The 21,636-nt window shown below is 42.2% G+C and overlaps 1 protein-coding gene and 1 long non-coding RNA gene across 11 annotated transcripts in view; one reads left to right on the top strand and one right to left on the bottom strand.

Moving 5' to 3' along the window:
- TNIK (TRAF2 and NCK interacting kinase) overlaps window positions 1–5,141 on the bottom strand; it is a 400,335-nt gene extending 395,194 nt beyond the window's left edge. For 2 of the 9 annotated variants that reach the window (XM_025284476.3, XM_025284780.3), the window contains exon 1: window positions 4,697–5,141. In XM_025284476.3, the coding sequence (XP_025140261.1) occupies window positions 4,697–4,753 (57 nt within the window). In that variant the 5' untranslated portion in view covers window positions 4,754–5,141. The remainder of the gene's footprint in view (window positions 1–4,696) is intronic. The other 7 variants (XM_025284525.3, XM_025284679.3, XM_025284631.3 and 4 more) reach the window with 4 other exon arrangements.
- A 172-nt stretch (window positions 5,142–5,313) lies between these two features.
- The window catches only part of LOC102416376, a 107,359-nt gene continuing 91,036 nt past the window's right edge, over window positions 5,314–21,636 (top strand). For both annotated transcript variants that reach the window (XR_328424.4, XR_003109410.3), the window contains exons 1-2: window positions 5,314–5,960; window positions 11,832–11,946. This is a non-coding gene — a long non-coding RNA (uncharacterized LOC102416376). The remainder of the gene's footprint in view (window positions 5,961–11,831; window positions 11,947–21,636) is intronic.

Genomic DNA, 21,636 nt, shown 5'->3' with positions numbered 1-21,636 from the left:
CAGTCTCCCTCCCCCACCCCACTCGCACACAAACTTTGAAAAGGCACAAGCACAATAAATATGTTTTTATTTGAAAAATGTTTAATCCATAAAGAGGAGAAAAAAAGTTTTTTCAAGAAAAGCTTTTAATGAAAGATGCTGATACTTGCTACTGGTTTAGAAATACACCAATCTCCAAAAGCTTCTGGGCTGAAATCACCTGGAGCAAAGGTCAACCCAGGCCATCCAGGGATCGGATATAGGCCATGAGAGGTCAATATAAGGCCATACTAGTACATTAAAAGGAAAAAGAACTCTCAAAATTCCCATATCTTTTTCTCAGGATCCCTTTCTATTACATACAATCACTGGGATCAAATGCTGGTGGAATCAAGTTTCCCATAAACTTCTATGTAATCATGGAATAGCATATTTGCGTAATGCTTTACAGTTTTCAAAGCACTGCCATAAATACTTTATTGATGAAACCGGTGTATGAGGAAGGCAAGCAGTTGTGATCATTCTCATTTTTAGTTAATTATGGATAAAGGACTCATCTAACATCACAGAATTCAATAAGACATGGGCATAGAACCCAGCGCTCAGTCCACTTCACTCACTCACTCATTCATGCATTTATTCAACTAATTGGGACTATGGACTCTGAAATGAACAAAACCTAGCCTCTGGCCCCATGGAGTGTACAGTTTAGTGACCAGGTAGAAAGAAAACCCTATATGGTTTATAACACAAGTGCAAAAAGTATAGCAGGAAGAATGCATGCCAGTCTTCCAGATGAGGTCAATTCTTAAACCTAGGTTTCGATGGAGAAAGAAATGGCTAGGCCTAGAAGGGAATGAGGGGTAAAGGGAGAAAGACAAGCAGAGGTCATCCAATTCTGTTCAAAGAGAAAAGTGAGTGCGAGTCCTGGCAGAAACTTAAGAGTATGAAGTCAGCAGAGACCAATCTTGGCCTTGACTGCCTTACTCTGTGGGCCAAGCTAAGGATGGCCAACGTGCTCAGATTCAGTTATATGCTAATCTCCAAAAAGCTTTCTGGGCTGACCTCACCTCCTATGTAATAAAGCATACTGGTTCACATTTCATTTCTTTTAATACTGTCATATCTTGAAGGATGACTCAAGCCTTGCATTTGAATGATTGTTTTCTGTTGCCTATGTATGTATACACACATTTCATATACCCACATGGATCATTTATATCTGTAATACTATACAGAATATAAGTATCCACATACATTATACAAAACATACATAAAACCCTATAAACCTTGCATGCAGAGACATCTGAATAATGTGTATATCTAGACTGACCCCAAGAGACATGTTTAGATGGAAAAAGGTTAGGGAGACAACCATCTGTCCTAGATGATTCAGTCATTTGCCTGCCCAGGAGAAACTGAAGGGAGGTTGGGCAAGATGAATTCCAAAGATACCTTAAGGCTCCATGGTTTAATGTTTTATGAACTTATCTACATGAAGCAGTTTCTCTATTTTTGATAAATAAAATCCCATGACCCTGGTGAAATAATCTCTCTCTGCCTCTTAGCAGAAAGTGTAGCCACAGACAGTGTGACCTATAGAAAAGAGCATTGAATGAGAAGTCAGGGAACCTAAATCCTCCCCAAACCACCCTTCTCCACCCCCACTCACTACACCTCCAAACAGGAAGGGGGCTGTATGACCTTGGGCAATGGACTTCACCTCTCAAGGCTTCAGCTTCCAGAGCATTAAATGAAAGGCGTGGTTAGGTGTTCTACAGTTCTCTTTCAGCTCTAAATCTGTGAAGCCATTCCCTTCCCTCAAGACTTAGCTTATCTTTAGAGCTCTAAAAATCAGGACTAATAAAACTGGATTCAGATCACCTCTTTTCTAACCATCCTCTCTTTTCTGACTTCTTAAACCATCCAAATCTTGCATAATTTAAGTCATCAGGGCTGCCGCTTGGTGCTCTGGTCTAAATTATGTGTTGTTGCTATTTGGGGAAAATTTAGACTGGGTCCAATCTGGGATCATTGACTGAGAACAATAAAGGCTTCTCCAGACAGGATCTGCTTTTAATGCATTGAGCTCAGAGTTTACAAAAAGGGCATTGATTGTGTACATTAAAGAGCCACCAAAACAGCAAGAGACTGGTGAGGCTGCAGCAAATTCTCCTAGATGCCACTGACCTTGGCTGCATTTCAGGGGTCAGGCATTCCCCAGGAAGTTCTCAGCAGGCAGGCTTTCCTGAGGATTTAGGAACAAATGAGACCTCTCATCTATACATGAGCCCATCTCTCCTTATCTAGGAAGACAGAAAAAGATGGTCTGGCCTCTGATTTGAGATTACCTCTGTAGCCTCTGGACTCAACTCTAGATCTGCCCAGCTCACCTACCACCAGACCTCCAGAATGCAATTGTCCCCACATCTACATTTAAATCCTCCAGCCAGCAGTTCCCCATCTTCTGAACGAGCTGGAAGCTGGAGCCCTCTCTCTTTCCACACCTCCTGCAGGCAGAAATACAGTGTTAAAGCACTGAAGCCCAAGCCAGGAAGAGAAATTTCAGTGAATTGTGCGAAAATATCTTTTCTTAATACTGATCTAAGGAGCACAGGTCTCCCATGTGTGAATCTCACTCCATGTCGGCCGTGAGCAAGGTGAGCCCTTGTGGTTGCTCCTAAGCCTGCGAGCTCTGTGCCTGGCATCTGAGAAAACCTTCCTCAGGAAAAAGCCCACAAGAAACACCTCTGGATCAAGCCCAACTTAAAATCACATCACAGCGCTATCCGTTAGAGAAGCCGATGCTGAGATTCCGGCTCAGGGAAATCTCAAGTCTTGCCCATTGTTCATACTCCCCCTCCCCATCCCCTCCCCTGCTTTGCCACTCTCCTCTACCCAGAAGTCTGGGCCATCCATCCACCTGATTAACCCGCTGGCAGCAACTCCCAGCGCAGAAAGTAGGGCAAATGAATACACACAGTCTATAAAGCAGGAAGCCACACACTTGGCCAAAGCACCCACCCTGTTACCCAACCCCCACCCCTACCCCAGCTGCCCAGGGGGCCGCGGGTTCTCACTGTGGCATCTCAGTGCCAGGGAAATAGACAGCTTACTGTAATAACGCATGAATGAGCTTTTGCTACCCAACTATCAAAAAAAAAAAAAAAAAGCCATTTCCAATGGCATCTCTGTTTCTTCTCAGCCCCTTGACTGCCTCGAAGAAACCTCACCTCTGAGATGGAAGGATTAAGGAGAAGAGGAGAGGGAGTTAAAAAGAGGTGGGTAAGCAGAGACGGAGAATTAACGAGACTAAAGAAAAAGTACCACTTTGACCATAAAGGTAGTTCTTTAAAATAACCGTGGAGAAGGAGGCAATGTCAAGGAAAGTACGGAAGATTCAAGTACATAATCCCAAGATTTAGCATCCATCTAACAATGTACTCCTCAGGAGGGCGTGTGAACTTGCACGCTTCACCCCTTCTGTGTCTGTTCAGAACCACCATGAGTTCGTCTCACCGACCCTCCTTGCCTTAAGTATATACAATCGCTTTTTTTGGTGGGGGGCGGGGGGTGGGTCAAGAGAGGAAAAAGCCCTTTTAAGACGGGTAGACAAATCCTTCTCGGACCCCCGGTGCCGCTGCCACCCCCACCCCTCACCCCTTTCCCGGCAGGCAGCATCTAATTAATATGGCAAGAAAGCTCAGCCCCCTTCCCCGAAGGAGTGTGCTGGGATGGGGGGTGGGGGTGGGGAGGCGTCGAGGCGGCACTGGGATTCCTGGTATTCCGATCCCAAAACAACAGCAAAATGGATTCTCTATCAGTGATGTCTTAGTCAATACAATGAAACGGCGTCTGAGGCAATTCACGTGAGGGTAAATTAAACTAGGGGGGCTCGGGGCGGAGGGGGGAGGGGAGGGGCGGTGCTTTACAAAGGACTGACCACAGACACACACACACACACACACACACACACACACACTCCCAGGAGTTCCGGTCTGATTGGGGAAAAGCAGAGCACAAACACATCCCTTTCACCTGCTTAAGTTCATCCATAAAACTGAAATGTCACAGCCACAAAGTCAGAAAGCACAGGCAGGGCTGAGTTAAAACCATAAATAAAGGTGAGTGGCAGACCGGCATTTCAGAGAGCGCTGAGAGGCAGTCCGGGCGCGAATAGCTGAAAAGGGGGAAGGGGAGGCAGTTGCCATCTACAAGACTGGCACAACAAGAGCTGCCCCCGTAGAGCGGCAGGTTCGGCTTCGTGGAGCCAGCCAGGCTCACAATGTCCTCTTGCAGGCTGATGGAAAACGTGAGGCGCCAGTGCCTTTATTCACGCTGTTGTTATTCTTTTTACAGAAAAGGACAGTGGGGTCTAGAGCCTTGGCACCAGGGCTTATGCACACACACACACTCACACACTCGAGCCTTTCATTTTAATGCTCTTACACCGGTCTAAGATGAAACTGGCATAAGCTCTAAGGGTTTTCGGGGGGAGGTCTGGCTCCCACCAAAGGAGAACACGTACCGCACAACCTCTGCGGTGGGGGCTAAGCCTAGAACACCTCTGTAGCCCTTGAATCAACACGAGAATTCAGGTTCCCTCGCATGGCATTCGCCCGCCTCTGCCCACCAGCCCCAGCCCCAGTCCACGCACCGAGCCCACTCACTCTGACCCAAAACACTGGAAAGAAATCAGAAAGCATGTTCCGCTCACCCTCAAAGCAGAGAGATCTATTTCATCCAAGCTGCGAGCCGGGGAGTCGCTCGCCATGTCGACTTCTTCGCGAGAGAGATGGACCAAAACCACCCCGAAGCTATTCCCTTGGAAATTCCACCTTGGTCTATTTCACTCGCGTCCTCATGCGGCTGTCGCGCCAGAGGCCCGGGGCCCAGCCTCCTCCGCCCACCCCGGCTCGCACAGCGCCAGATCGCGATCCTCCGAGCGTCGGTCCTCCGGGTCCGGGAGCCCAACCTGAGCGGATCTCCAAGCCCTGGAGCCGCGGTGCGTGTGGGCTGCGCGCCCTGATCGGCTAAGGGCGCTGGGGCTGCGTGGGTGTATTTAAATGGGACATGCTTCTTTGCTTGTGCGTGGATGGCGGCTGCATTGGCTGTTATAATGAGACACATCAACTCCTCCACTCAGCTGGGGGGTGGGGGTGGAGAACCACACAGAACTGTCTATCACCGCTTCCTGGGAGGAGTAAAGCGAGGGGAGGGGGGGGCGGGGGAGGAAAGGCAGAGGAGGCGTGGTCTCCGACTGGGGAGAGGCCGCGCTTCCTGACCCGGTCCCTCTGCACCAACGTGGATGGGGGAGGTGCGCACACCCTTTTAGCCTAGGCTATTGCGGGGTAACCGCGCTGCATCTGAAGACCTTTCCTGAACCCTTCCGTGCTTCTCGTAGGGACAAGGGGGCTTTATTGTGTGTCCAATTCGTGCGCTGCAGCAAAATGGCCCTTCAGTCGCATTTTGAGGGATTCTCGGCAGGGTTCAAATGCTCCAGCGGTGAAAGAAAAAAAAAAAAATCCAGAAGGGAGGAAAAAAAGAGCGACGCCCTCCCTCCCCCATTAATTATTTGTGGGGCTGGAGTAGCGCGGGCTGGTGCAACCGGTGCATATAAGGACTTGTGTGCAAAGAAGGGGATCCGCCTCCAGCCGCGGAACGAATGAGGGAGAAGCGCACTCCTGTGGGCGCCCAGCGCCCCCCGCCCCTCCCCCGCCACCCCCCGGGCCTCGGCAATCTGCAACTGCCGCTGGGTCGGGTCCGCCAGCAGCCCCGGGAATCCCAGATGGCAGTTCTTCTGGACGGGTCACTTCCCGCCTCGGGGCTGGGAAGGTTTGCCAGAAGCGGGAAAGTCGGGCGATCTGAGCTCCCTCTTGGCCTCGCCACACCCCGGACCTGTCCATGCCGCAATTCCCCCACGGAAACGACCGAATTGAAACGAGAATTGTTCTCCGGGTGCAGTGGTTTGAATGCTTCAGGTAACTCGGAAGGCAACGTGGGTTAAGGCAGCTCACGCCGCCGCCGGTCCCGGCATTTTCCTTTGCGGCTGCGTTTCTGCTGCTCGTCTACCCAGATTAATAGAGAAAGTTTGGCTGGCGGATAAGATGTAACCCAGAAGATGTACGGCGTGAGAGCGATTTCAGTGCACCGGCTTTCTAATTTAAAGGCTGAACCTTTACAGTGGTAAACCTGATATTCTGTAATCCGGTGTATTGAGTCACTTCCCCCAGCCGCGTCTCCGGCCTTGGCCACGCGAAATACCTAGGAAGAAAGGCTAAAATTGAGCTTTTCCCCCAAATACAGTTGTAGCTTTAAAGGCATTATCTCCATCTCTGTTAAGATCAGAATTTTCTCCTTGCCAAGTGTTCTGAGGAATTTTTAATTGTGCAGTATGGATATCAGCTTCAGAATGATGCTTTTGAATGAATGAATAGAAGCCAATGCAGTTAGTTCCTCAGGACTTTCGACCAGCATTCCATATGCACTCTGCTGTTTTTATTAATAATATTGTCATTATTTATATGCATTGTGCATCAAGAAACTTGAAAACTGTTCCAACATCTCAGTGACCACAACAGTTTAGGAACTTTTGCCATTAAAACGTCAGATGTGTAAATGCGTCATAATTCCAAACATACGATTTGATGTCTCATTTTCTAGTAAAATCGTCCAGCTACAGTAAACCACTAAGTAATGTCGAAATGACATTTTTTTTTAAAATTATCATTTCTCATCGTCCTTGTTTTTTCCCTTCTCTGTGCCTTTTTTACCCTAAATCTAGATGACAAGTTAATGTATTTTCTCAGTGTTGAAAGAAAATCATTAAGATCAGGTATTGAGATCTATGAACTGAGCTATTTTTAAAACTCCAAGCACATGAAAAATGAGAAAAACATTTTTTTTCAAGAACCTTCATTTTATACCCCCAATTTTATTTGAAACATCACAAATCATTCATTTCTTTTAGCGTTAATCAGCTGTTCAGGCCATAATGGTGTCATGATACAGGTATTAAATTCTACCCTTGGTTTTAGAATCAGTTTAGAAAACCATATATACAGCACAGTGATGTGTACCAAGAGAAGGGCTTCCTAGGAGCCTGAGAGGCTGATGAAAGTCAGGTGGAGGCAGGGATGCTGGCCGCAGGAAGTACCATAAAAGGAGAGGTTACAACAGCCAGGGCCCTTCCAGCTGCTAAGGGAAGGAGGAAACTCCAGGCATTTTGTGCTGAAGGTGAAGTAATTCTGGTAACTGGGCTGAGAAGGAAAGTAGAGGTCAGATCAGGTAGAGCCTTGCATACCCCAAAAAAGGAACTTGACTTAATTTTTTTTTAATGTCAGGTGTATATCATATTTCATCAATTTCAGTACAAACATCTAATTTTTTTGTCATATATGTATGCCTCCTGGACAGTTATTTAACATTTTTATTTAAATCAACACTTTTCATTTTTTCTTATATTTAACTTAAAAGGAAATATATGTCACTACTGTGGATGGAAATATATGTCATTACTGTGGATGGAAAACTAGCAGCACCTGCTTAACAAAAAGAAGGAAATCATTAAAATGAATACAGTGGAAAATAAAACAGTATTCTTAAATTCTACCTAACTATCTATCCTGAGGCTTTAATTTATTAAAAGAAAAGTTAGCAAAATGCCAGGAAAGACATTCAAAATTTGACCAAAGTGAGATTTTCTTCTTGGTGTAATGTGAAGGGTTGAAAGAATTGTTATTATTAAAGTGCAGTTTGAAAGCCTGTACAACATTATGATATGCTGTTTATGTCTGTCTAAATATGTGAATGGAGATCCCCAGTAACGCTAAGGCCTAGCGCCGCCAAATAAGTAAATATTTAAAAAAGAAGAAGAGGAGGAAGAAAAGAGAAGAGAATGGATTCAAATCCATTTACTTCATACTTTGGGACTTCCCAGGTGGCGCTAGTGGTAAAGAACCCACCCGCCAATACAGAAGACATAAGAGACTGGTGAGATCCCTGGGTTGGGAAAATCCCCTGGAGATGGAAATGGCAACCCTTTCCAGTATTCTTGCCTGGAGAATTCCAGGGACAGAGGATCCTGGTGGACCACAGTCCATGGCGTCGTCAAGAGGCGGACTCGACTGAAACGACTTAGCACAGCATGGCAAATATGTAGATAACCATAAAAAGCATGAACACAGGCAGGAAGGATATAGAGGTATGAACTTTGGAGCGTGAGAAGGGAAGAAGAGAAATGGAATGGGAAAGCACAGTGGAGGCTCCAACAATGGTACCTAATTTAAATTTTTCAAAGATCTTAAGCACGGATTGTTTGGACTTAAGTCTGTGTTGTCACTAATGGGCACTTGGGCCAAGGAAACACTATCACCCCAAGGGGCTGTCCACCAATTTCCAGGAGAAATAAGACCACACACACAGTCTGAAAGTAAACTACCTACAACCCCTGCCCTGCACCATGTCCTGCCCTGTCCCCCTTCCCACCACAGTAAGCAAAGCAAACACTCAGAATTAGCAACGCAGATAGGCAAGTGAGATTTCCAAACACTAAGATGAGCAGCCTGCATGCATGCTCAGTCACTCAGTTGTGTATGACTCTTTATGACCCCATGGAGTGTACCCTGCCAGGCTCCTCTGTCCATGTCCCAGTGAAAATACTGGAGTGGGTTACCATTTCCTCCTCCAGGGGATCTTCCTGACCCAGGGATCGAAACCACATCTCCTGCGGCTCCTACATTGGCAGGCGGATTCTTTACCACTGAGCCACCTGGGAAGCCCCAAGAAGAGCAGACCAATCACCAATTATTTGTGAAAATCTATTAGTATGAAAGAGAAGCACTAACTTCAATCAATAAGCAAATTGAAAACTCCAGGATATTTTTATATGAGCAAAAACAAGTTTTGTAACATACAGATTGTTTTCACTCTCAGAAGGATAATGCAGGACCTCACATACATTGAAAACAGCCAAGTTATTGTGAAAACAAATTGGTTAGAGGACTTATTAAGAACACATTTATTGAAATTGTTTAAGTGAGTTGAACAGTAATCAGTGATACTATGCTGCAGATACTCTTATAATAGTCATATATTAACATATTTAATCTTTATAACCTTACAAAATAGGCAACATTATTAGCATATTTTTTTACAGATAATGGACGTGAGTCTAAGTGAACTCTGGGAGTTGGTGATGGTCAGGGAGGCCTGGCGTGCTTCGATTCATGGGGTCGCAAAGAGTCGGACACAACTGAGCGACTGATCTGATCTGATCTGATCTGAAGCTGCAAATAGAAAGATTAATTAATTTACTCCAGGGAGCACCGTCATAAATGGCTAAAACAGAATTTGAACTCAGGCTCTTAATCACCATGCTATATACTGACTCAGGCTGAACTGAAGGACGATTTAGTAAGCTGGAAGACTGGGTTGTCTTCTCCCAGATTACAGAGAAAATACATAGAATACAGAGGACCTCCAAAACTGGGTAACAAAAGGCATTTTAGCTTTTACCTTGTTTTTGGGTCACTTGCTCTAAAGCAAGGTTTCTCAGCCTCAGCACTATTGAAATTGTGGTTCTGAGAACTCATGCTGTGGAGGGCTGTCCTATGCAGTGTTGCGTGCTTAGAAGCATCCTCACTCCCTACCCACCAGATGCCAGAAACACTTTCCCGTCTGGGAAAGCTAAAAATGTCTCCAGACATTACCAAATGTCCCATAGAAAGCAAAAATCACCCCCAGTTGAGAACTACTGCTCTAGGGCAAGTCAGCCACCATGATCTGTGGACGTTCATGCAACCTGCCAGCCGTGTCAGCTGCCTTGAAGTGGAACCTCCACACTAGTCAAGCTTTTAGATGATTACAATCCTTGCTTGCCCTAACTGCAGCTTCATGAGAGATCCTGAGTTAGATCCATCAAACCAAGCTCCCGAATACCTGACCCACAGAAACCCTGTTAAAGAAGAAATGTTATTGTTGTTGTAAGCCACTTGATTTGTTATGCAGCAGCAGATAACCAATACACTGTCTCAGACAGAGTTCTGTGTGGCTATATTAGCTGGAGCTATAGCAGCCATCTTCCTTCCTGAACTTGAGAAAAAAAACCAGAAGATGAAAAACACTTCGATCCTTAATCACATTGTTGAGTCACTAAATTAATCCAGGAACAACCTATCTCTGAACTTCTTCCCATGAGACATGAAGTTTTTCTCTTTGTTTAATCTGCCTTTAGTTACATTTTCTGTTATTTGCAGTCAAACACTTCCTGTTAACAGAAAATAAGAATTAAAACTTTTAATTCTTTATTATTGCTGATTCATAAAGTAAAAGGAAATAATGATAATCTAAAACTAGAATAATTTATCATGAGGATAAAAGTAAAGGAGAGAGAAAAAAGCATGTTAAGATTTTGGTCTTATTTGGAAATGTATATAGATACTTCGGAGAAGGCAATGGCACCCCACTCCAGTACTCTTGCCTGGAAAATCCCATGGATGGAGGAGCCTGGTAGGCTGCAGTCCATGGAGTCGCTGAGGGTTGGACACAACTGAGCGACTTCACTTTCACTTTTCACTTTCATACATTGGAGAAGGAAATGGCAACCCACTCCAGTGTTCTTGCCTGGAGAATCCCGGGGACAGTGGAGCCTGGTGGGCTGCCATCCATGGGGTTGCACAGAGTCGGACACAACTGAAGCGACTTAGCAGCAACAGCAGCATATAGATACTTCCTCTAAACACAGGAAAAATGTAAGTCAATTATACAAAATAAATATAGAGGTCACCATGTAGGCAATTATAAATTAGATGTGTAAGTTATAAACTACCTGAATCAAAAGAATGGAACAGGGATAATTTGATGAATTCAATAAAATAAATAAAAGAAAAAATATAAAATCAGACTATGTCTTGTAAAGGACATGTTTGAGGAGTGATGAGGCCCTCTCAGCCTCAATTCTGCTTCTGTATACAGCAGTAGGTACACTAATGCCTCAACCCCTGCCAAAGATGTTCATGTTCCAGTCCCCAGCACTTGTGAGTATGTTACCTTACATGGCAAGTAGGTCTTTGCATATGTGATTGAAATAAGGAATTTGAGATAGGGAGATACCTGGATTAAGCAAAGTGGGCCCCAATGTAGTTCCAAAGGTTTGCTTTTTTTTTAACTTATTGGCTGCACTAGCTCTTCATTGCTTTGTACGGGCTTTCTCTAGTTACAGAGAGCAGAGGCTACTCTCTAATCGCAGTGCACAGGCTCTAGGGAGCACAAGCTCAGTAGTTGTGGTGCTTGGGCTTATTTGCTCCAAAGCATGTGAGATCTTCCCAGACCAGGGATCAAACCCATGCTCCTGCACTGGCAGGTAGATTCTTAATCACTGGACCGCCGGGGAAGTCCCCAAAGGTCTTTAAAGGTGAGAGAGGAAAGCAGAAGAGGAATCAAAGCTAGAGGAAGAGATGAAATTAAACGTGAGAGAGGGAAGCAGAAGAGGAATCAAAGCTAGAGGAAGAGATGAAATGGAAGAAAGGCACAGATATGTGCAACATTGCTGGCTTTGAAAATGAAGGAAGGTGCCATAAGCTAAGGAACATGGGCAACCTCTAGAAGCTGGAAGGGCAGAGACATGGATTCTACTCTAGAGCCTCCAGAAAGGAAAGCCACCCTGCAAATACCTTAATTCTAGCCCAGTAAAACAGACTTCCAGACTGTAAAATAATAAATTTGTGTCATTTAAAGTCACTAAGCTTGTGAGAATTTGTCACAGCAGTGATTTAAACAAACACACACGCAAAACTAAACTTCCTGTATCTATATTTCCTTTGGAATGATTCTCTCTTTCCCTCTGGTTACAGATTGTTGGAGCCGTAACTTGGGTTTTCTGCCCGTCAGTGTCCAAAGGGTGATAGGTGTCTGAAACCAGAACAGAGAAACCTGGAAGTTAAGAAGAACAGCAACAGACTGAAAATGGTTAGTGATTATACAAAATAATCACTTTTGTGATTCCAATTGCGGTGCCATTGCTCCAGTCCTTTCCTCTGTGTTGTGTCTCAGAAGTTGCCTTTTTCCTGTCTGTTTCCAAGCATGATCCCTATGCTAGTTATCTATTGCTATATAACCAACCACTTCAAAGCTCAGTAAACAGCAGTTATTTCTTTTGCTCATAATCCATCATTTGAGCAAGGTTTGCTGGGAAAGGTTAATTTGCTCCACAGAACATCAGGTAAAGCTGAAGGACCCATTTCCAAAATGGCTCACTCATGTACTTAGCAGATTTGGTCCCGGACTATGCACTGAGGGCTCCTCTCCAGGCTTGTCTCTCTATGGGCTGTTAGGGCTTCTTTATGGCATGGTGGATGAGTTCCAAGAGCAAGCATCCCATGAGCAGTAGACAGAAGCTGTATCACCATTTATGACTTGGTATCAGCAGTCATGTGATGTCCATTCCATCACTGTTACAAATCTTCCCAACTTCAAGAGGAAGACACATATATCCCACCTTTTGATGGGAGGAGTGTCTAAGTCACAGTGTAGAAGAGCCCGGAGGACAGAAGAAATTGTTGCAGTAGTTTTGGAAACTAAAACCTAGCACACATCTTTCCAACCATATTATCAATTCTTTGACCTCAATATCTTTGCCTTTTGCTCATAGTTGGCTTCTGCTATTGCTTTCAAACCAAAGAATAATGTCTCAGACATAAGCACAAACACATCACAATAAGAATAAGTAATTTTGTTCAGAGTACAAGGCGCAACGTTTGATCATTTCCAAAAAGCAGGAGTTATGGATTGGAGAAGGAAATGGCAACCCACTCCAGTATTCTTGCCTGGAGAATCCCAGGGACGGGGGAGCCTGGTGGGCTGCCATCTCTGGGGTCGCACAGAGTTGGACACGACTGAAGCGACTTAGCAGTAGCAGCATGGATACCAGTCTTAGACCACATTACTAAGAGATTCTAATATTCATGTTACAGATTTTTCTAAACAGATTCACAGTTCTTAGATTTGTCTTCACTAGAATCACTTTTGTCTTTCTCTGCAATTAAACTTATTCCTAGGGACCCAATCAGAAATGTATCATCTTAAGCAGCTCTGCCTGTAAAATTCCAGTTTTCCACTGTCCACTTACACACCCGATCCTTCTAACTTCCTGGTGTGTGTGTGTGTGTGTGCGCTAAGTCCCTTCAGGCACGTCCAACTCTTTGTCACACTATGGACTGAGCCTGAAATTCAATATTTTGAATTCCATACAGTATGATCTGAGGTGAAGAACATGGTCCCTGGAGTTGGACTGCCTGAGATCAAATCTCAAAATAGAAAAAGAAAAACAATACAGTTGTTTTAAAAATCTCATTTCTTATTTCAGATAGATATATTGGTACAGGTAGACTTTTTTAACCTAATTACCTTGGCATAATACTGCCAAGTGACTACATTTCTTTTGTATTAAATGGGTTCAGAGCAATTTTCCTAATTAACTAGCACTTTTTAATCCAAAAGACAAACACAACACTTTATCTAAAGTACCAGTATTACACTTTCCCCAAATATGGAAAACTATTTTTACTAAAAATTTGGCAAGCCCTTTCAAAACAGCATTTTCTGTTTTCATTCTCTGAGAAATTTCTAACAACAAACATGTATAGAAAATTTTAATATGCAGCTGTAAGCTTTCACTATTTACTATAAAATTTGTTTATAATTTTTTGAAAGTTGCTTGATCCTCTTAAATCCCAAAGCAGTTTTAAATTTAATTATGTTCTAGTCAAATAATGGAGTTTCCAGCCTGTTTTTTCTTCAGTGTTTTTAAGACCTACCCTACTGTCTTTCAACAGCATTCTATACATGTCTGGTCAGTGGCCAAACGTACTTTAATAGAAATGATAAAGGGACATCTCTTCTGACCACCAGGGCTTGTCTGGGCCATGTCAAAAGCCGGTGGTATGTTATTTCCTGCTGGTTATCTCAATTAGTTTTCACTTTTTCTATAAGAGCTTTTCTCCGGTTTAATTTCAGATTCTAAGCCTGCCTTACCCTAGCATACACAAAATAATTTTCAACTTTTTAGTTTGTGTCCTTATGTTTGAATGACATAGCCTTACAGGTTAGCCTAGAGCTGGGAGAAGGGAGGAGTTGCCCAACTGATCTTTACATGAAGTCATAAGGTGCATAAACGTTTGTATCAGACTTTAAAGCTGGAAGGAACCTTTGAGATAAGGAGTCCAGCCCTCTCACTTTACAGATAAGGAAACCAAGGTCCAGAGACACGATGTGACTTGCTCAATGTCACAGAGTTACTGCAGGAAAAGGCTTCTTGTTTTGTTTTGTTTTTTTAAAAGAAAAAAACAAGGCTGTTTTTGCTGTTATCGTTTTCCCTGAGATTCCCAATCCCCTGTTTCCCTTCTACCGTACTATAGCAGTACTACTACTGCAAGAAGTACTACTACTTCTATTGCAACATTGTGTTGTGGGCAGTATCTAGAGTGCAATATGCGCATCTAAAAGAGACTGTACGGTACACAGTTGATCCCATTTCCCTTCATGTGTGAGCCACCTGAAATCTCCAAGCTGAATGAGTGGGTGTGCAGTGTTTGGTATTGCCTCTAGTGGGGGAAGAAGTACCAAAAACAGAGCCCAGCAGTTGGTCTCAGAGGTTTTCTTTAGTCCAGAGAACTGAGACAAAACAAGGAATAGGGAGTTGTTTTGGTCAATTGGCCAAAGAAGGCAGAGGCCAAACCTCTCAAGAGATTTAACATACTTTCTTTGTGCAATTACATAGATGACTTGTGAGGTCTACATTGAAAAATATGTGTTATCTCTCTTATAACACTTAAGATGCTATATTGTGTTTCGTTGCATTTCTTATCCACAATTCAGCTGTTGAGCACAAGCAACTTTTCTTGTTCAGCTCTATTTCTCTCGTACCTGGCATAATGCCTGCAATGAAGTGGCACTTATAAGATTAATCAATAAATCAGTGTAAAGAAGTAGCTAATAAAAGTGGACAGAACTGGCCACTTTGAAGACAGAAAAATCTGGACAAGTCTTTTCAACCCTTTAGGTGTCAACATTTTTATATTTAATAGATTTTGCATGACTGATTGATTCTGAGAGCAAACCAAGAGTCCCATGGCTATGACTGTGTCAAAAGCTAATAATAAGAATCAGTTGTAGATCTTCGTTTCTCATGCATTCACAAAGAGTGTAAATTCATTTACTCATTATGAGCTTCCCAGGAGGTGCTATTGGTAAAGATCCTGCTTGCCAATGCAGGAAACATAAGAGATGCAGGTTTGATCCCTAAGTTAGGAAGATCCCCTGAAGTTGGGCATGGCAACCCACTCCAGTATTCTTGCTTGGAGAATCCCCATGGACAGAGGAGCCTGGTGGGCTACAGTCCATAGGGTCGCAAAGAGACACAACTGAAGCAACGTAGCATGCACACACACACACATTAATATATGTATTCACTAAAAACATGTATTGGATACAAGGATCATCAAAATGGTCTCTGCTTTTATAATTTAGGCATTGTCTCTGAATGCGCTGTCTATGGGTGGACTTCCCTGGTGATCCAGTGGTTGAGACTCCACACTGCCAGTACACGGGGTGCAGGTTCACTCCCTGGTCAGGGAACTAGAATTCCACATGTTACGGGGCTGAAAAAATAAATAAAAGCATTGTTTATGGGTACTGGTGTCAAAAAAAGAAATAGGGCTTAGTTAATATATAGATTCCCAGAATATGAAGGAGCAGGACACAAGAATCTTTACTTTTAAACAAGCACCCTCCAAGATCATTTTTTCCTATTCCCAAATATTTATCTAAGATCTTTGGTGGGCAAGGCTTTTAGTTAGTCGGACCAAAGGAATAATGAACATTGATTATAGCTTTTAGTAAGTATCTTAGTCTGTTTGGGCTGCTATTAAAAAAAAAAAAATCAGAGATTAGATGGCTTATAAACAACAGAAATTTATTTCTTACAGTTTCAGGGGCTGGGAAGTCCAAAATCCGTGTGCTGGCAGATTCAGGATCTGCTTCCTCATGGACAGCCATCTTCTTGTTTGTGTCCTCAAATGGCGCAAATGGCAAGCTAGCTCTCTGGGGTCTCTTCTGTAAAAGGCACTAAGTTCAATCATGAGAGAGCTGCCCTTATGACCTATCACTTTCCAAAGACCCCATTACCCTGGAGATTAGGATTTCAACATGGAAATTTGGGGAGGTTGGACAGGGGACACAATATTCAGTCTAGGTACAATATTCAGTCTATGTAAACATGAGACAAAATCCAGTGTCATAAATGAGCATAATGAAACTTGGGTTAACTCACTGCTGTCAGGAAAGCTGAAAAGAGTGGAAGGAATTCAGGACAGAGTTTAATTTATGAAGAAAAAAAAAAATTAGTATCCTGTAACTGGTTGGACAGAAAGTCTAGACATTTATTGATGTTGTTGATGATCTCTCAGTGAAAAAGGCCCAGAAAAGCTGCTTAAAATTCTTTGTCTTCTGGTATATACATCACCAGCTTCTACAATCAACAGCATATCACCATAGTTATTTTTATATTTCTCCCCATCCACCGTGCTTTTTGGGCTTCCATTGTGGCTCAGCTGATAAAGAATCTCCCTGCAATGAGGGAGACCTGGGTTTGATCCCTGGGTTGGGAAGATCCCCTGGAGAAGGGAAAGGCTACCCACTCCAGTATTCTGGCCTGGAGAATTCCATGGTATAGTCCATGGGGTCGCAAAGAATTGGACACGACTGAGTGACTTTTACCATGCTTTTTCTTCTATTTTGTTTTGTTTTGTTTGTTTATTGGTTGTTTGTTTGTTTGTTTTGCCACACCAAGGGGCATGTAGGATCTTTAGTTCTCTGATTCTCTGACCAGGGTTGAAAGCCATGCTCCCTGCGTTGGAACCACAGAGTCTTAACCAATGGACCACTAGGGACTTCCCCTGTTTTTATTTGCTGAAATATTTAAAAACAAATCTTTGGCATCATTTCATTTCACCTCTAAATATTTCAATTATGCATCTCACAAAAATATGGAAGGATTTGAATGTGGCGGGTGCTTAGTAATGTGCTTCTGAGGCATAAAGTATGAAAGAGGCAAAAGTACCTTTACAGTAGAGAAATTTAGCAAACAGCAAACACTGTTTTGGTCAAGTAATCAAGGTTAACATGATCAGTGATAAGTCATATTGATAGAATGCACCCCTGACAAGATGTAATGAGAAAGGCATTAGTAAAATTTTAATAAAATGTCTTGTTTAATTAATAGTAATGTGCTGATATTAGTTCTTTAGTTGTGACAAAGTTATCAGAATAATATAAGATATTCACAATAGGGGAAACTTGGTATGGGATATATAAGGACTATGTACTATCTTTACAACTTTGGGAAACCTAAAACTATTCTAAATTTTTAAGTTTATTATTAAAAAGGGACAAGTATAACAAACTGAATAACCTAGAAGAAATGGATAAATTTTTAGAAACATACAAGTTTAAATCATGAAGAAGAAAATCTGAACAGACCAATATGAATAAGAAGATTGAGTCCGTAATCAAAAACCTCCCAACAAAGAAAAGTCCAGGACCCAATGGTTTCACTGGCGAATTCTACCAAACCTTTAAGGACTGTCATAAAAACAAGCACAGAGACTTATGAAACAGAATCAAGAATGGGAAAAGGATAGTTTTTTTCTATAAATTGGTGCTGGAAAAACTGTGTATAACATGCAAAATACGAAATTGGACTTTATACTATACTACTCACAAAAAGTAACTCAAACTGGATTAAAGACTTAAACATAGGCCTAAAATCACAAAACTTCTAGAAAAAAATATAGAGAAAACACTCCTTGACATTGATCTTGGTAATGATGTTTTAGGTATAACATCATAAGCACAAGCAACAACAGCAAAAATAAAATAGAACTACATCAGACTAAAAAGCTTCTGCATAGCAAAAGAAATGATCAGCAAAATAAAAGGCAACCCATAGAGTGGGAGAAAATATTTGCAAACTATCTGTCTGAAAAGTTTAACATCCTAAATATATAAGAAACTCATGCAACTCAATAGCCAAAAAGAAAAAAATGTGATTAAAGGAAATGAAATTTCTGCACATTTGTGTTCATTGCAGCATTATTTATAATAACCCAGATATGGGAACAACATAAGTGTCCATCTTCAGATGAATGGATTTAAAAAAATAAGAAAAAAAAAAAATGGAGTATCATTCAGCAATGAGAAAGAAGGAAAGCCTGTCATTTGTGACAACATGAGTGGGCCTTGGGGGCATTATGCTACGTGAATATGTCAGATAGAGAAAGACAAGCAAACACTGTATGATCTCATGTATTAGTAGAACCTAAAAAAGCCAAACTTGGGGCTTTGCTGACAGTCCAGTGGTTAAGACTCTGCACTTTCACTGCAAAGGATACAGATTCAATTCCTAGTTAAGGAACTAAGATCCCACATGGTGCAGCCAAAAATATTTTTTTTAATTGAAAAAGCCGAATTTGCAGAAACAGAGTAGAATGATGGTTGCCAAGGGTTGCAGGATGAGGAGATGGAGAGATGCTGGCCAAATGGTATAAACTTCCAGTCATAAAATGAATAAGTTCTGGGGATCTAATGTACAAAATGGTGACCATAATAATATTGTGTTATATACTTGAAAGTTGTTAATAGAGTAAATCTTAAATATTCATGCCACAGATACACAAAAAGGCAAGTATAAGAAATGATGGAGGGTTTTTTCAAATATATATTCATTTTAATTAAAAAATTAAACTATAGAAAAATTGCAAGAACAAACAATGAACGCTATAATACCCTTTGCTTGCTGCTAAGTCACTTCAGTCGTGTCCAACTCTGTGCAACCCCAGAGACAGCAGCCCACCAGGCTCCCCCGTCCCTGGGATTCTCCAGGCAAAAACACTGGAGTGGGTTGCCATTGCCTTCTCCGACCCTTTGCTTAGATAAATCAATTTCACATTTTGCCACATTTGCTTTATCTATTTTTGCTAAACCATTTGAGAGCAAGTTGCGCATATCAAAACTTTTATCCCTAAATATTTAAGTGTATCTTCTAAATTTGGTTTATTTTATTGGAACGTAGTTGCTTTACACTGCTATGTCAGTTTCTGCTGTACAGCAAAGTGAATCAGTTACCTGTATACACATATCCCCTCTTTTTGGATTTCCTTCCCATTTAGGTCACCACAGAGCATTGAGTAGAGTTCCCTGTGCTATACAGTCAGTTCTCATTAGTTTTCTATTTTATATATAATAGTGTCTCTATAGATTTTTAAATGTTTCATTATTGATCCATTCAAATGCATAATTAGGTTTTAATCTACCACAAATACATCTTCTCAAATGTCTTTGAATTGATCTACCACTACCTCCATAAAATCTTTTTTTAAAAAGCTTATTTAGAATTTCTGAACACTTTCAGATATGATTTTAGGTTTTTCACACTTTTAAAATATTATTATAACTTTCACTGGGGACTGAACCTTAATATCTGGGATTTCATGAGCAGCCCTATCTCTAGTCATTCACTTGGTGACTTGGTGAAGCCATGTCGGACTCCACTGTGATGGCTGTAGAAGCAGAATGGCCTCCAGGGCTCTGTTGAAACATTTAAGGCCTAAGAATTCAAAATCAGTGGAGAAATCCACCATGTGCTGAGCTAAATTGTGGGTAGAAATAACATCTTCCATAATTGAACTATATATGTTCCATTTCTAATTTTTTTAAAAAAACCAAATGGTGAAAAAAAAAAACTACTACAAAAAGAAAATTCCCCTTGTTTGCTTTACACTTCAAAAACAATATCACTTTCATTACTGAGTCATGGAAACTTCCTGAGTCTTGCTTTTTTAAGTAAAAAGACCGGTTGCTGATCTGTTTTCTTTTGCACCCTGCCATCTACATCTATAGCAAAATTGACAACTCAGAAATAGTCTTTGGTGAAACTGCAAAGTGGGTGCGGTTCTCCTGTGGCTTTCTTCTCCCTCCTCTCCTGATCTCCCAACTCCTGGAGCTCCCAGCTTCTCCCAGCCCTTCTAAGCCTGTGGACCTGTAGGATATTTTACTCCCCAAGGCTACTTTTCCTCAAAGTATCCACTTTTCCTTCCTTTTCTGACAATCCTGACCCCCATCTTTTACTGCTCCGGCTGCCGCAGTCAGCCCTTTCCTTTATTTCTAGTTTGCTTCTTATCACATTCCCCAGCTTCTGGTCCCAGTGTCTTCCTGCCTTCCAGCCTCCCCCACACACTCACCTTGCTATCTATGGAGGCAGGTCACCGACTTCTGCCATTCACAATGTGTTCTGTGTAAACGGGGTCCCCTGGAGTCAGGCCCAGTGGACACACTGTGTATAAATCCCGGAGGTATGAAAAGTCACTGTGCTAGATACAGCCTTACAAAGGGAAAGTCCATAACTGAACTCACATCCCCAAGTTTCATCTTTGTCTTCATTTCTGGCCCCCCTTGGCAGCACCCTCTTTTCCTTGTAAAGCACCCACAATGGGCTTAGGAAGACCTAGGTTTGGCGGGTGACACTACCACTTCCTAACTGTACACCTTGGAAAGTTACTTAGTCTTTTAGGTATTCATTGTTGTTTTTTTTTCTAATTTATCTTATTGAAATAATGTGTTAATTTCTGCTGTACAGCAAAGTAATCAGTTTTACGTATCTTTTTCATACTCTTTCATTATCGTTTATCACAGGATATTGAATATAGTTCTCTGTGCTCTACAGTAGGACCTTGCTGTTTGTCTATTCTCTAATAGTTTGTGTCTGCTAATCCCAAACTCCCAACCCATCCTTCCCCTGTGCCCCTTCCCTCTTAGCAATCACAAGTCTGTTCTCTATGTCTGTGAATCAGTTTCTATTTCATAGATATAGGTTTGTTTGTGTCATAATTTCCGTTCAGTACAGTCGCTCAGTCATGTCTGATTCTTTGCAGCTTCATGGACTGCAGCACGCCAGGCTTCCCTGCCCATCACTAACTCTCTGAGCTTGCTCAAACTCATGTCCATCGAGTCAGTGATGCCATCCAACCATCTCATCCTCTGTCATCCCCTTCTCCTCCTGCCTTCAATCTTTCCCAGCATCATTCTTTTCCAGTGAGTCAGTTCTTCGCATCAGGTGGCCAAAGTATTGGAGCTTCAGCTTCAGCATCAGTCCTTCCAATGAATATTCAGGACTGATTTCCTTCGGGATAAACTGGTTTGATCTTGCAGTCCAAGAGTCTTCTCTAACACCATAGTTCAAAATATCAATTCTTCAGCACTCAGCCTTCTTTATGGTCCAACTCTCACATCCATACATGACTACTGGAAAAACCATCTCTTTGACTAGATGGACCTTTGTCAGCAAAGTAATGTCTCTGCTTTTTAATATGCTGTCTAGGTTAGTCAAAGCTTTTCTTCCAAGGAGCAAGCGTCTTTTCATTTCATGGCTGCAGTCACCATCTGCAATCATTTTCAGCCCCCCAAAATAAAGTCTGTCACTGTTTCCATTGTTCCCCATCTATTTACCATTAAGTGATGGGACCGGATGCCATGATCTTAGATTTTTGAATGTTGAGTTTTAAGCCAGCTTTTTCACTCTCCTCTTTCGCTTTCATCAAGAGATTC

Source organism: Bubalus bubalis, chromosome 1, assembly GCF_019923935.1.
Source record: "Bubalus bubalis isolate 160015118507 breed Murrah chromosome 1, NDDB_SH_1, whole genome shotgun sequence".
NCBI classification, from domain to species: domain Eukaryota; kingdom Metazoa; phylum Chordata; class Mammalia; order Artiodactyla; family Bovidae; genus Bubalus; species Bubalus bubalis.
The sequence above is the reverse complement of the archived record's forward strand: the minus strand, read 5'-3'. Positions and strand labels throughout refer to the sequence as shown.